At 42.1% G+C, this 15,280-nt stretch overlaps 1 protein-coding gene across 1 annotated transcript in view; it reads left to right on the top strand.

The window, feature by feature from the left end:
- Nucleotides 1–724: 724 nt before the first annotated feature.
- opn7b (opsin 7, group member b) overlaps nucleotides 725–15,280 on the top strand; it is a 35,700-nt gene continuing 21,144 nt past the window's right edge. The window contains exons 1-2 of the mRNA XM_083768262.1: nucleotides 725–812; nucleotides 10,444–10,531. Coding sequence (XP_083624388.1) covers nucleotides 10,444–10,531 — 88 coding nt within the window. The 5' untranslated portion in view covers nucleotides 725–812. The remainder of the gene's footprint in view (nucleotides 813–10,443; nucleotides 10,532–15,280) is intronic.

Here is a 15,280-nt window from a genome sequence, read left to right on the forward strand (position 1 = left end):
CTCGCCCTACACACTTCCACTCGGTTTGAGCATAGATATATAAATAACCGAGACGCAATGCAATGCAAGTGGATGGAAGGGATTCCGGTGCCGTCTCTATTCTATGCTCAAACCAAGTGGAAGTGTGTAGGGCGAGTGGCGAGGAGCTAGTTTCAAAAAGGGGGAAAGTGTCCTTGAGCAAGACTCTGAACCCTAATTGGTCCCGTTGTGCAGGTTGGTGCCTTGCATGGTTTCCTCCGCAATCTGTGTATTAATCTGTGGGTGAATGGGTGAATGTAATGCACAATCTATAACGCGTTGGATGAAAAGCGCTATACAAATGCAACATTTGCGATTTATATGAAATCTACTGAACATTTTAACCTGCAACACAATTGGGTACCTACTTTCTCAACTAAAGGGTTCTTGGCCTGAAAAATGCTGAAGTCCCCTCCATTATTAATTAAAAAGTTAATAAAAGTTTACATAAGGAAAACATAGGTTTTCTGCCTGCCAACAATATAGAAATTCTATATTGGGAATAACCCCTTGAAATTAATCATCTCGTTTTCAATACATCATCATAATTTTTCGACCGCGGTCGAGATCATGGATTCCACAATGCAATTTCAATACATAGATTTTCCCCATACACACCCATTTCACAGTTGGCAAACAATATGCTGAGCTATGAAAAGAAAATAGAAGCACTGCTTTAATTAAATGTCATTCTGTTTGTTCTCAGGTGTAACGGCGGCGTGGGAAGGAAGGAAGAAGGCACAGGACACAGAGAGAGGACGACAGAACAGAGAGGGAGAGAAAGAGAATGAGAGGTTTATTATTATTATTATTACTTAAATCTTTTCAATTTGCTTCCATTTCCCTTCATTTCCATTTCAAATTTTTTTTATTTTTTATTTGTAACCCATTTTTCACCTGTGTGTCAATCATCTAATGTGATCCTGGGCTCTATACACCCTCCTCCAACCTAGTCCCCATATATGGGGGACATGGGGAGAGCAACGGACTTGAACTCATGCTCCTTTACACCTGACAGCGGGGAGTTTCCCTGGTTGGACGTAGCGCGTGGAAGGAACACGTTATTCCAACCAGTTCCTTTCCCCTCCATCAGGCCATTTCCATTTCCTCTTGAGTTGTGTTACCTGCTGTACATGGTTCCGTTCATAACATAAACATGTGTGTTCTCCGCATGCTACACTGAACTGGGTAGAATTTAGGCCCCAAAGGGCTGTCCACAGAACATAGGTTTTTTGGAGTGTTTTTCATGGCAAAACACTCTGGGCATCCTCAGGCTGAGATGGGTTTAACGTTTGGGGAGAGCAGTTCCTCGTGTTGTGTTTGCACGTGCCGACGAACTCTGAGGCATCTTGGTCAGTGCAGCAGTGCAGTGCTAATCTCTACAGGATATCCCAAATGTGATCCGACACTCAAAAAAATTGCTTTTGGTGAACATGGCTTTATGTTTATGCACCAGGAAAGAAATCTTACTTCCTTCACAGGTGATACTAATGAAGGCTCTGTTCCATTGTGGTGAAACAGTCAGGGTGCTGATACTGCACATGTTGGTTCACTGGAAAGTTTGTCTGGTTCCTTGAGGGCCGAGGGGGGTTCCAAATGGCCACTTGCAGAGGTTAATTTGTACACTGAGTTATGGGGTCCTTGTTAGAGAACCACTGTGCTACACAAAATGGAACAGAGCCTTCATTTGTAGTAAGAGTAAGACCTGTGATGGATCGGAAGAAGCCACATTTCTTTCCAATATGGATACTAGTGCCTATAGTAGATACAAACTCATAATTATATTAATTTAACCATCCATAACCACTTTAAAACACCCTACTGTATATACTGCATTTGTATGTGTGTACTGTATTGTTGTCATAATGGGGATGGAAATTAGCTCCAAACTAAATCGGGCATGTTTCGTTGTCCCTGTCCAAATAAACAACTAACGTCAAAGTAAATTGACCTGGGTCCCCCAGGGGTCTATATTTTGTCCCCTCCTATTTTGCCTCTATCTCACAACCTCAAAATGTGTCGCAACGCACCGAATGTTCGCCTTGCCCAGAATAGGGACACTAAAGGGTCACCATTATGACATTTTAACTGTATAATTATAATTTATATATATATACACACACATACACAGTATTAAAAAAAACATGGGTGCGTTTTGAGCTTGTAGATCTGCTATGTAGTCTATAGGACCTGGCTAAGATATGTATGCACTTCATTTAGGAGAGAATATCTCGTCTGTTTTTGGCAAACCCCAGGGAAGAACTTGGGAACTGTGAGAAATTATATCCCGAAAATGACCACGCCCTTTTTAAAATAACCGCCACTTCAAACATGGCTGATATCTTCTAAACCGTTACAGAGCTACAGATGTTCTTAGGTGCTAAATGTTCAGAATACCGGGTGGCAACTATTGCAATTAGCCTACAATTTGCCATTGACAGCCCATACATTTAAAGTTCCAAACAGAAAAGTCCTATCAAATTGTATTAAACAACGTCAAACTCACCAACATTGCAGCTGTACGAAAATCTTGAATTATCCTCTATCTGCAAAGTGTTTGTTTCGTTAAAATCCACTGTAGACATGTTATGAGCTACTTTCTGTCAAGAAAGTTTGGAAGTGCTTGTTGGATATCACTCAATAGACCTTTTTGGAATTTGCACATAATGCAGGAGGCAGCAGGACGTTGCATTACTGAAAGCGAGCGCTTTCAAACTCTGTAGCCCTGACATCTGTAGCCCTTTCTCCTCTGTGAATGGGAGCGGTGGAACAGGAGTGGGAGGCATCCTTGATGATGCCGAGGGCCTTAGACTGGCAGCGTTGTTTGTGGATGGACTCAATCAGTGGTAATGAGGAGCCTTGTGGGTGTATTGGATTTTTCACACTATCACTAAACACTGGTGAAATTCACCCGAACACCTGCCTGTAGGAAAAATCAGGGATGTGGGCAGGGAAACAAACCTACCTTCCATGATGTCACTGAGCATCATGAAGGCACTGAAAGACCCACGCACCTCAGACATCAGCAACATTATGAAAATGGCAAAAAATATAATCGCCCGGGTGAAAAATCCCCCATGTTTAGTGTTCTATGGGTTAATCTAATCATCTGACGATCAATAGCATGCTGAGCTGTGAGTTGGGTATAGCAGACGGTGTCAGCTGAGCTGTGTGGGTCGCTGTATGCTTGCGGCAGTTAATTTTATGCCGTGCGCCACACGGACATTTTAACATGAGATACGCCTCCAGTCCGAGACACTTGAGGCTATTAAAATTAGCAGATGAGGTCTTCTGAAGTTTAACGATCAATAACTCATTCACGTTTTGTTAGGTCTGTTTAGTAGCTTTTGAGTCCGCTGACTACCAGGAAGTGCAGGCACAGTCAGAACGTCATTGAACCCAGTGGCGTCAGGCAATATTAAAAGAGCACTTCTGTCTATTAAGGTCGATATTGTAGGAAGAATGCACTCTTTGATTTGTAACCTTCAACATAACGTTTTAGTGCCATACTTTATGTTTATCTAACATCGTCACTGTCGGGTGGAAACCTTGTTTTTCCAAAACCCCCTTTTGAAACCTAGAAAATCTAACAAAAGCTTAGATAGGTCGGCTATTTTCACTACTTTTGTGTGACATTCTTGTATGATGAAGTAGGACCTAAATTCACGGAAATACATCAAACACGTTGAAAATAATTAATGGAGATACAAGGTTTCTTCCCGACAGCAGCAATATGCAGCCTAAAGAGGCATTCACACAGAATGATAGTTATAACTATATCGTTCAACATACAATATTTTTATAGTTGGTGTGAACTCCAACTTGACTTAAAGATATATTTTTCCATTACGAGGAGAGGAGAGGAGAGGAGAGGAGAGGAGAGGAATAATTGTCTCTGTCTGGTGGAAACCTCATATGTCCAAAACTGTTGAAAAAGTAAACTAGAAAAGCCCCTAGGCGTATAGGCGTATCACCGCAGGGTGCCACTTTACAGCCTGTCTGCCCTACCCTTCATTGGCTCCATGCAGCGCTGTGAGGGAGCTATGAAACTTTTTAGTGGCTGTCATAAATGTGAATGGATGAATTTAACCTAATCATTATAAATGATGGCCGATGCAAGTTAAGCCTCCCTGTCTGTCATACTAACGGCACTGGCACTCACTCACGCTCACACACGCTCTCTCGCGCGCGCGCACGCACACATACTACACACACGTTTGCAACTCCTCTATCATTATACATCATATAAGGGATATGAAGGTGTCACTGTTATGACCCTTCCTGGACATTACATTACACTAGTATGTCACAGGGACCCCCAATCCAACTCTTGATGCTGAGTGCCAAGCAGTTTTTTTTATGTTTATATAATAGCGGTGTAATGATGTGGCCCTATCAGCATGTGCAAAGATGAATTAGATGGACTTGTGGCATGGTGATGGACAGGGGTGGTAATGAAACCCAGCACTCATAAAGTATAGCTATTCCTCATCAAATATCACTCAACTAAAAGTGTAAGTTGAGTCTGTAAGTACTGCAGCACTTACAGAAATGTATTTTGTATTCAAAAGTACAAATTACAAAGTTTTGAAATGTTTTTTTCTTTTATACCATTTTTTAAATAAGGCTTAAGTTGGTGGTTAATTGATTCATAACGTATCTTTTGCAAGATTGGATTCTGGCCGAGGGTCTCTTCCTATAAATGTAGTGCAGTCAGAAAGCACAATATTTGTCTGTGAAATAAAATGAAAAGTCATGAGCGCTCAAGTTGAAGCAGAGCTACAGTCAATCAAAAATACATCTACGTTGTTACTGTCCACTATTCCAGCTATATTTAATAGAGATGCCGTGAGGTCAGGTGGACATAGCCAGTCATTTTCATATTCATTATTGAGTGTGAGGCAATATAATAATGACCGACAGTAATTTATGTAGCGCATATCATTCGTTTAGGCAGGTCACGATTGGTCAAGCTGCACCCTGACCCCCCATCAGCGATTAACCCATCTGCGCCAAGCACCCCCATAATAAGCTCCTTGACTCCTGTCAAGACCATCCCTGTCAGGTGATATTGTCGCTGCCGGGTGGAAACCTATGTTTCTCCCCAGTTTAGTTGATTCCTCTATATTCACATTTCTGTGTTGTCACTGCTGTTGAATCCTACTGACTCAAGTATCAGTGAGGAGCCCTCACCGGGAGGATGTAGAGCCTTAGTGAGGAGCCCTCACCGGGAGGACGTAGAGCCTTAGTGAGGAGCCCTCACCGGGAGGACGTAGAGCCTTAGTCGTACGCCTCCTGCCGAACACTCAGCCCGTAGGAGTGCATGCAATGACTATTATCACCATACGAGGTTTGCAGCATTCGTCTGTATGGAGCGACCTTTTAACCACTTAAACCACAATCTGGGCATCAAACCAAATCGTTTTAACCTCTGGGGGCAAAGCTTGTTTAAATGTCTGAATAACAGGACATCACGCATGGCTTGTATTGCATTGCTTTAAATTCACATTCCCAGCCTGCTTCCTGCTACTGTATAGGGCCACTATACGCTTCTACACAACTGTCTGTTGACAGATTTGAATTGTAAATTGAGAATCTTTCTTGAGAGATTAATTAAAATACTTAGTTGACCTGGGGTCACCCATGTGGTTTACAGTACAAGGCCTCCATTTGTTTACTCTATGCTCACAAAATGTCTGTATACAGTATCTTGGACACCTGCCGGGTGTGCGGAAGTCTTCTCTATATATGTATACAGTATCTGACATAATATTGTCTGTCGGGTGGAAACCTCACATGTCCAAAACTGTTACTTTTAAGGACTCAACCAAAAAAACTGCAAGATGTACAATGACCTAATATGAGATTCTGACCTACTACTTTTCTTTTTGTTCGTGCATACTCTCCATCATGTTGTAGTATTCCGTGAGAAGAGACACAGATGTAGAGAGAGCAAAGGGAAAATGGTGAAACAGGCTAAATATAACAAATAATAATATATACAGCTATAGACTTGTATATACTGTAGGCTTGTGCATGTGGGGTCTTCCATTCTGCATACCCAAAACCACTCTCAAAGAGCACTTACTACAATTCGAAACTAGCCCCAGAAAAAAGTCAAAGCCTACCCCAGTAATAACTCAAAGCCTAACCCTCCCTGAACTGTTTACTGTACACAGAGTCGATATGTATGTTTTTTGATGAATTGAGTACAAAGGGCCCCAATGGAAACAAGCCATACTAGGCTTTCTTGGGTTTAAAATCCTCTTAGCAGACCTGGCTTGTACTGAACTGTACTGAACTGTACTGTACTGTACAGTTGTTGTTTTTTTTTCAATCAATCGGTGCTATAGGTCTGCAGATAGTAGGCCTCATGAATGTCAACAGGGAGACCAATCACAGAGAATATGAATAATATGAACCCATTCAATACGGGAAAAGCATCAGTGTTATTCTACTACAGTACTTACACTCATGTATGTCGGCTATATTTCAAAGTTTAAATAGGCTGAAGTGTTAATGTATGTTTTGTAGTAATAATCTAAATCTACGAAGTAACTAGTAACATAAGTTATCTAATCATTGTGGTGGAGTAAAAGGTATCAGAACAAACAAATGCGATAGTGAGGAGGGGCTGACCATCCGGGAGATTGTGGAGTAAAAGGTACAATATTTGTCGTGGAGTACAAGTAAAATTTTGACAATTGGAAATACTCCAGTAAAGTACCTAAAAAAGTACCTCAAAATTGTATTTAACTAAATGTACATAGTTACTTTACACCACTTGTTATCATCGGGTCTGGGGACCTCCAAGAGGAGTCCTTGGGGGATTATGAGAAAACTTTTAGGATTTACAAGACGTTTTTAGAATGGGCCTCAGGTCTTAATGGATTAAGAGCCTCTTTCCTCTGCTCCTCTGAAGTTAATCTCTAAGCGTCCGTGGTCTTCTGGCTCCAGGTGATTAAACCCTCTATTCCAGGGCTCTTCAGCAGGGGGTCCGGGACCCCTAGGGGTCCTCAGTGTCTTGTAGATCGTAAATTTTCGGCAAATAGACCAAGTACAGAGCCAAAGGTCAAGTTTAATATTCTTTGGCTATTAAATGTTCCCACCCGGATAAGGGGGGTGGGGTGCTGGGGTTCAAGTGGTTACACACATCATCAAGCCAATAGCATCCTTTTTCTCAGGCGGCGAACATTTGGCGAAAATAGCTGATCTCTGTTGGGGTATACTTTGTAGCCACTGAACCCTTATGAATATTTATTTCAATGATTCACTCATGAATTATGATGTGGAGTTTATGACCTGTCAGAGTTATGTTTAGTACGGTATTGACATGTGATATAAATCCCTGCGTTCCCCTCTAGCCTGATCACTACAGGAAAAATAGTAATGTTTCAAGCTCAAGACTTTCAATCGACTTTCTCCGCTTCGTCTCTAGTTTTCCCAGGTATGAAGAGGATAGTTATTTTGCAAATGGAAAAATGTATTAAGGTCTCTATTTGAGAACATCTACCTTATTGTTTCTATCCAAAAGGGTTAAAATAACAAAATAGCAAAAGCAGCAGATGTATAAAACGTGTCACTTTGTGTCACATTTTGAGCTTGTGGATCCTCTACTTTTGATATGTTTGTGTGATGCTGTCGCAAATCGGCCCTATTGTTTACACCAGTTTTAAGCAGAACCATTGCAATTCAACATTTGTCAGCCTTCTGATTGGTCCCTGACTGACTAATCAGCAGGCTCTTTCTGCCTTGTTCCGCCTTGTTTATGATGAATTTGCTAACAATCTTTTTGGGAAAAAACTAAAAACAAACATGATATGCCCAGTCACCATGTTGCACCTGTGATGTTCCTTTTTACTGACACCAAGTTTAAAATAACAGAATATCAGTCCCTAGGTGCCAGACTGGCCAGCAATGTGTCCAATATGACAAAGTGTCCTTTTCACAGAGAAAATCCAATCGTCAATGGCAGTTACAGTTCCCGGCCCATTTTTTTTTATATGATATTTTTGCTTGCTATTGCCATTTATATCACATCTGCACCTTCCAAGCTATAGAATAGTGACACGCCCACTTTAGTTCCCAGTCCTCAGAAGGAGCGAGGTGAATGGGTCGGCCGGTCGGCCCACCCATGCAGCCGACCGACCCATGGGCCTACTGGCCCAACTGGTTCAAAATCAGGCAGGTAAAAAGAACGGGGAGTGGCGCACGCACACACGCACACGCACACACACACACACACACACACACACACACACACACACAGGGCAAAAGCCTGATCTCTGGTGGATGAAAAGAAAGAGTTTGCAGTTCTTCTGCCTTCGTATCTTATAGACTGTTCTCTCATTCTTTATACAAGACAAGTGTGATAATGTTGCATGATGAACGACTCACCAGAGGAGGAATGAATAGTACATGGTAAACTAAACACAAATCCAGCCATTTGTGCACGTTTGGAAAGCAGAGGCTAGAGGAGACAGTGTGTCTTTGCTGTGTTGTAATTAACCACTATACTGTAGGCACCATTCATCACATGTACCCTAGAGGCCCTATAGGTCCATGCATGCATGTCAGACCAGGCAAAGATGCTCACTCAGCTGCTCACCTGCTCACCTGTACCCACTCCAGAGACCATATTCCTCCAGGACGTCCACTGCATGGCTGCCCGCCTGCTCACCAGTACCCGCTCCAGAGACCACCTCACACCAGTCCTCCAGGACCTCCACTGCATGGCTGCCCTTCAAACAAAGAATCCATTTTAAAATGCTGCTCACACCACACCACCCATAAGGCACTGCACAACCTGGCTCCCCTCTACCTGTCTGACCTCCTCAGAGCAGCATGTTCTGGGCAGCGGGGCTGTATACGTGCTCTGTGTTCAAACTGTTAAGTGCATGGGGAACATTGGCGCAATCAAATCTATACCCTTTGCTGTATCATACCTTCGTATCAAAAAAGGAAAGGTATACGATCCTGTTATGCTACAGATGCCTGTAGTTCCGACCGTCTGGAAGAAAGTTCTCAATGGGTTGAAACAATTTTTTAAACCAGGTTTTTATAGCCAGGCTGCCAATCCATGTTGAATATAGACGCGCGTTCATGACCGGGAACGCACATGCACTGCACGTTCGTAAACATGGAAGCATGGTCAATATCAAATTGAGCCGCCTGCTCCACTCTAGAGCCCCGGGTAGAAGTATAGATGAATGTCAGGTGAAAAGAAGCGGCTCGGACTCCTCATGCATTGAAGGGGGCATGAGGTCAGTCCATTGCTCTCCTCAGGTTGACACAATTGACACTGGGTGATAAAAATGGGTTACAAAAAGAGTGGGATGAAAAGAACTAAGATGCCATGATTTCAACGTTGTTCCTATAGGACAGGGGTGGGCAACTGGCGGCACGGGGGCCACACATGACCCCCCCCCCCCCCCCTTCACTAAATACGGCCCGCATCTTAATATCAGAATACTGATATAGTATTGATTTCAGCTGTTACAATTCCAAACCCCCTTTAATTACTTCATGACTAAATGACTAGAACTTAATGACTAGTAAAATGTTAGTCTTTTTGTGTCCAATGTAGTTATGTTAACAGTTCATAAAGTTAACATAACTACAACTAAATGCATTTGAAATTCAATAAAAAGGTTACTTTTCAGGATTCCAATTTAAAAATAGCTTGTAGATCGGCTATTTTTGCTACGAACAGTAATATGCACTGTGGCCCCTCTGGAGTGATTGTGGAGATATATTGGCCCTCGCCATCGTCAAAGTTGCTCACCCCTGTATAGGATATAGTTTTTATCATAGATGAAAGTTGAGAGTTGTCACTAACCCGTACTGCAGTACATTTTGAAGCAAAAAATTAATAAAAGTAACTAAAGTAAAGCATCTAGTTACTTTTAAAATGTATTAACTATAAAGTAACTAGATACATTTTGAGATCAGTAACTACTATAACTAGTAATATTTTCGTTCCCAAGAAAGACTGCCCATATGTCAACTATAGCTATACGGTTTTAAGTGGTTTTTAAGTGTTTTTAAACAGGCAGGAAGCAGAGCAAGCTTTGGGCCGGGGGTGGACGTGTTTTTTTGTTCCATTACACTACAGCACATAATGAGATATGTTGGAATAAAGCCGTGTTTGTTATTGTAATGTACAGCTTATGAGAGATCAGAGAATGACAGCACAACATAACCGCAGGGGGCTTAATTCATGTGGATGAGTCACTGTTTGCGTTTCGTCATCACTGTACTGGGGGGGGGGGGGTGGTAAATCGTAAATCCTATGTTTATAAAGTGAGCTGTATGTAGAATCATTTGATCATCATGTGTTTATTGTAGTGCAAAAAGTGCCATTGGGGGGAAAAAGGCTTAAAATTCTGAACCTCTCTTACCCCCCTCCCTCTCTCTCTCTCTTAGATGGGAAATGACTCCGAAAGATATTCGTTTACGTCCAAAATCTCCAAAGAGAATGACTTTCTCATGGGGACTGTCTACACCATCTTTAGTGAGTCTTGTTTTTCCCCAATTTTGTGTTTTTCTCTGTACTGACTTTGGGCCTTATTTTGCGTGTCTTAAGTACCAGGTCTTATTACTTAACTTAAAGGGTAAGACCACTTTTTTTGAGGTTTGGGTTGTTTTCTTAGCTTATTATGTTCAAACTAGTCCAGTCCAGGAGTTATTTCGCTCCATTGTGCAGTTTTATAGAAAATAGCTTTATAAAAATACCAGCCCAATGAGCCCCATTGACTTACATTGTAACGGGGAAACAGCTCTCAAAGTCACTCTTTTAGCACATGAACGAACGCAACAAAAGCTGATTCTGACAGTTTATGACATCAGGAAAACTCATGCGGTTTTATTTTCGTGTTTTAACGTATATTTATAAAGGTACTATTTTGTTTGGAGGGACACTGAAGCTGCAATGCGGTCTTCCGTTTCCGGTTTCATTTGTAAACAAGGAAGCACGCTGGCTGCCTGTGTTGTACGCTGAGAGCACCCAATCCATCTGCAGTCGAGCAGTACCCCCGACACAGACACCCACGGCAAGCAGTTATAAATTTGTAGGCTTACGATACTTTTAGAACGGAGGATAAAGTGCGCTGTTCCAGATTGTTGCAGTTAGAGTTGGACCAATCGGATCGTAGTACCGCGTCACGTGAAAACAGAAGTGATTCGGTTAGCGTAAGCATACCTACCAGATCTTCGTTCTACACAAATTAATCAAAACAAGACAACGTTGACATTTTTTATTAAAAATAAAACCGCATGAGTTTTCCTGATGTCATAAGCTGTCAGAATCAGCTTTTGTTGCGTTCGTTCATGTGCTAAAAGAGTGACTTTGAGAGCTGTTTCCCCGCTACAATGGAAGTCAATGGACCCTATTTTTTATTTCTTAAATTGCTAATAAACAACACAACAGAGCGAAATAACTCCTGGACTGGACTAGTTTGACCATAATAAGGTAAGAAAACAACCCAAACCTCAAAAAAAGTGGTCTTACCCTTTAAGACCTGGCGGTGTGGCCAATGCTGTTTGGCCACTCAAAATAGCTAAACAGCATTGGCCACGCCTCCAGGTCTTAAGTTAAGTAATAAGACCTGGTACTTAAGACACGCAAAATAAGGCCCCATGCATGTGCTCAAATGCATCACTTCCATTTTCTCTGCAACCTTTTCATACTGAACCATGTGTCGTGTGGTCCAGCCACCATGTTTAGCCTATTGAAGGTGGTTTAAGTGATTTATTTTGTCAAAGCGACACTATATAACCTTTTAAATGAAATAATGTTGTCTAATCTGTATGGTAGGGTAGTACAGTATGTACTGTATGTATAACTTACGCAATTGGGGTGGTTGTATTTTGTCTACCTGCTCTTCTCCTGAGACATTTAAATCGTGTCAAAGGTCATGTCACACCTAGACACAGGATCTGACAAGAATTGTGACCTGATGGTCAAGATTCAATTTATCCCCTGAGCAAGCAGGCAGGCTCTATTAGCTCAATGGCGAGTCTGAAAAGGCGGGTTTTGCGGGAGGCTTTGAACAGAGAGTTTCAATGGGAGGGGGCTGCAACTGAGAAGGCCCCAGGTCCGCTCCTTAGTTTTGGGGATGTCCAGGAGGTTGGAATCACCACCAGACCTGAGGGAGTGGGAGGGGGCATGCCCACTAGCAGTGGTGGAAAGTAGCCTAACTTATTACAAATCTGAGGAATCTTTGCTTATACTCCACTACATCCCAGAGGCAAATATTGTACTTTTTACTCCACCACAATCATTTGAAAACCAGTTTACTAAAGATTGTTATTGTTACAAAACATCCATGAACCACTTTATACCTACAGTTTTGGATGTTTGTAAGGATCTTTAGAGAAGGACAATATGAACATGGTTAACATGGAGAAAAAATAAAAAATAGGAACTAACCAGGTGCTCAACGGAGATAGCAAAACGTGAAAATGATAAAAAGGTGCTCAAACGGATCAAACACGGGATCAAGACATAGATAAAAAGAAGGTTCCGGGCACACAAAGCAAAAGAAATGCCTTTATTAAATTAAAAAGGCAAACTGCCAACATGTTTCGACCTACAAGGTCTTCATCAGGGCAAGAATGAAGGGCAACACCATACTCATTATATAGCAACAGGAAACACAGCTTTGCAATGAGATCATTAGCAGTGTCAGAGGCGCATGAGTGCCCATTGGTTAATACAGCCGTAATAACATGGACATGCCATTAGGCACTCAATCAACATCTGACAGCCAGAGGAATACACAAGCTAAAGCTAAGCACCAAATATTCAGCATAAGGAAAAGAACACTTTTTATTATAGATCATAGAAAACAATAATAAACAATAAACAAAGTAGGAAACTAAAAAACTGAATAAAACACATAAAATCAATATCCTCATTCAGGCCAGGAGGGGTGAGAGTGTCTAAGGAATAAATCCAAAAGGTTTCCTGTTGAGTCAATGTCCTTAGGCGATTACCACCTCTTGGAAAAGGTTTGATGTGTTCTATACCTGTAATTCTCAAGAGTGTGTTATTGCTGTTATGGCCTTGGCTGAAGTGTCTAGCAATAGGATACTTTATATTATTAATGTGAATAGCATATTTGTGTTCAGCCAATCTATCCCTGAGGCGGCGCTTTGTCCTGCCAATGTAAAAGATGTTAGGACAGGTACAGTACATGTCAAACGATATATGACGTGAGTAGTATTACAATTGATAAAGTCCTTAATCTTATAGGTTTTCTGTGTTTGAAAATATATACATTTAGTCTGTGAGACACTGGAGCAGTGGGGCAACACATGCACTTGAACATACCAATTGGTTTGTTAAGCCAGGTCTGTTTGTTAACAGGTGGAAGGTAGCTGTGCATGAGTTCATCCCTCAGGGTGGGGGCTCTTTAACAGGTGGAAGGTAGCTGTGCATGAGTTCATCCCTCAGGGTGGGGGCTCTTTAACAGGTGGAAGGTAGCTGTGCATGAGTTCATCCCTCAGGGTGGGGGCTTTTTAACAGGTGGAAGGTAGCTGTGCATGAGTTTGTCCCTCAGGGTAGGGGCTCTTTAACAGGTGGAAGGTAGCTGTGCATGAGTTCATCCCTCTGGGTGGGGGCTCTTTAACAGGTGGAAGGTAGCTGTACATGAGTTTGTCCCTCAGGGTGGGGGCTCTTTAACAGGTGGAAGGTAGCTGTGCATGAGTTCATCCCTCTGGGTGGGGGCTCTTTAACAGGTGGAAGGTAGCTGTACATGAGTTTGTCCCTCAGGGTGGGGGCTCTTTAACAGGTGGAAGGTAGCTGTGCATGAGTTTATCCCTCAGATTAGGGGCTCGTCTAAAAGAGAAAATAGGCGGCTTAGGGAATAAACCTCTCAGGGAGGAGTCACTCTCCACAATCGACCTGTTCTTTTTTATAATGCGCTGAATGTGTGAAGACATGTTGCTGTATTGCGCGACAAAAAAGGGGCGGTTCCGAGTAGCGGGCTTCCGTTTGTTTGTAGTTAGCAAGTCAGATCTGTTAAGGCTAAGTGCCTTGTTACATTTACCGGTTTATAGCCTCTCTCTTTAAATCTGGTGGTCATGTCAGTGGCTTTCCGACAGTGATTTTAGTCAGAAAGCCACTGACATGACCACCAGATTCCCCATTTCCTCTTTTAGAAGAGCCCCCACCCTGAGGGATAAACTCATGTACAGCTACCTTCCACCTGTTAAAGAGCCCCCACCCTGAGAGATAAACTCATGCACAGCTACCTTCCACCTGTTAAAGAGCCCCCACCCTGAGAGATAAACTCATGCACAGCTACCTTCCACCTGTTAAAAAGCCCCCACCCTGAGGGATAAACTCATGCACAGCTACCTTCCACCTGTTAAAGAGCCCCCACCCTGAGAGATAAACTCATGCACAGCTACCTTTCACCTGTTAAAAAGCCCCATCCTGAGGGATAAACTGCACAGCTACCTTCCACCTGTTAAAAAGCAGACCTGGCTTAACAAACCAATTGGTATGTTCAAGTGCATGTGTTGCCCCCACTGCTCCAGTGTCCCACAGACTAAATAATAATAACATATTTTATATTGGCAGGACAAAGCGCCGCCTCAGGGATACATTGGCTGAACACAAATATGCTATTCGCATTAATAATATAAAGTATCCGATTGCTAGACACTTCAGCCAAGGTCATAACGACTCACTCTTGAGAATTACAGGTATAGAACACATCAAACCTTTTCCAAGAGGTGGTGATCACCTAAGGACATTGAATCAACGGGAAACCTTTTGGATTCATTCCTTAGACGCTCTCACCACTCCTGGCCTGAATGAGGATATTGATTTTTATGTGTTTTCTTTAGTTTTTTCGTTTCCTACTTAGTTTATTGTTTATTATTGTTTTCTATGATCTATAATAAAAAGTGTTCTTTTCATTATGCTGAATATTTGGTGCTTAGCTTGTATTCCTCTGGCTGTCACACACATGTGTGACAGCTGTTGATTGTCCATGTTATTACGTCTGGATTAACCAATGTCACTCATGCGCCTCTGACACTGCTAATTATCTCATTGCAAAGCTGTGTTTCCTGTTGCTATATAATGAGTATGTTTGGTGTTGTCCTTCATTCCTGCCCTGATGAAGACCTTGTAGGTCGAAACATGTTGGCAGTTTGCCTTTTTAATTTAATAAAAGGCGTTCCTCATTTTTTAACTTTGTGTGCCCGGATCCTTCTCTTTTTCTCTCTTTGAGTTTGAAGTTACAATGGT

Source organism: Protomyctophum parallelum (genome assembly GCF_964188405.1).
Source record: "Protomyctophum parallelum genome assembly, chromosome: 7".
In the NCBI taxonomy this organism is placed as follows: domain Eukaryota; kingdom Metazoa; phylum Chordata; class Actinopteri; order Myctophiformes; family Myctophidae; genus Protomyctophum; species Protomyctophum parallelum.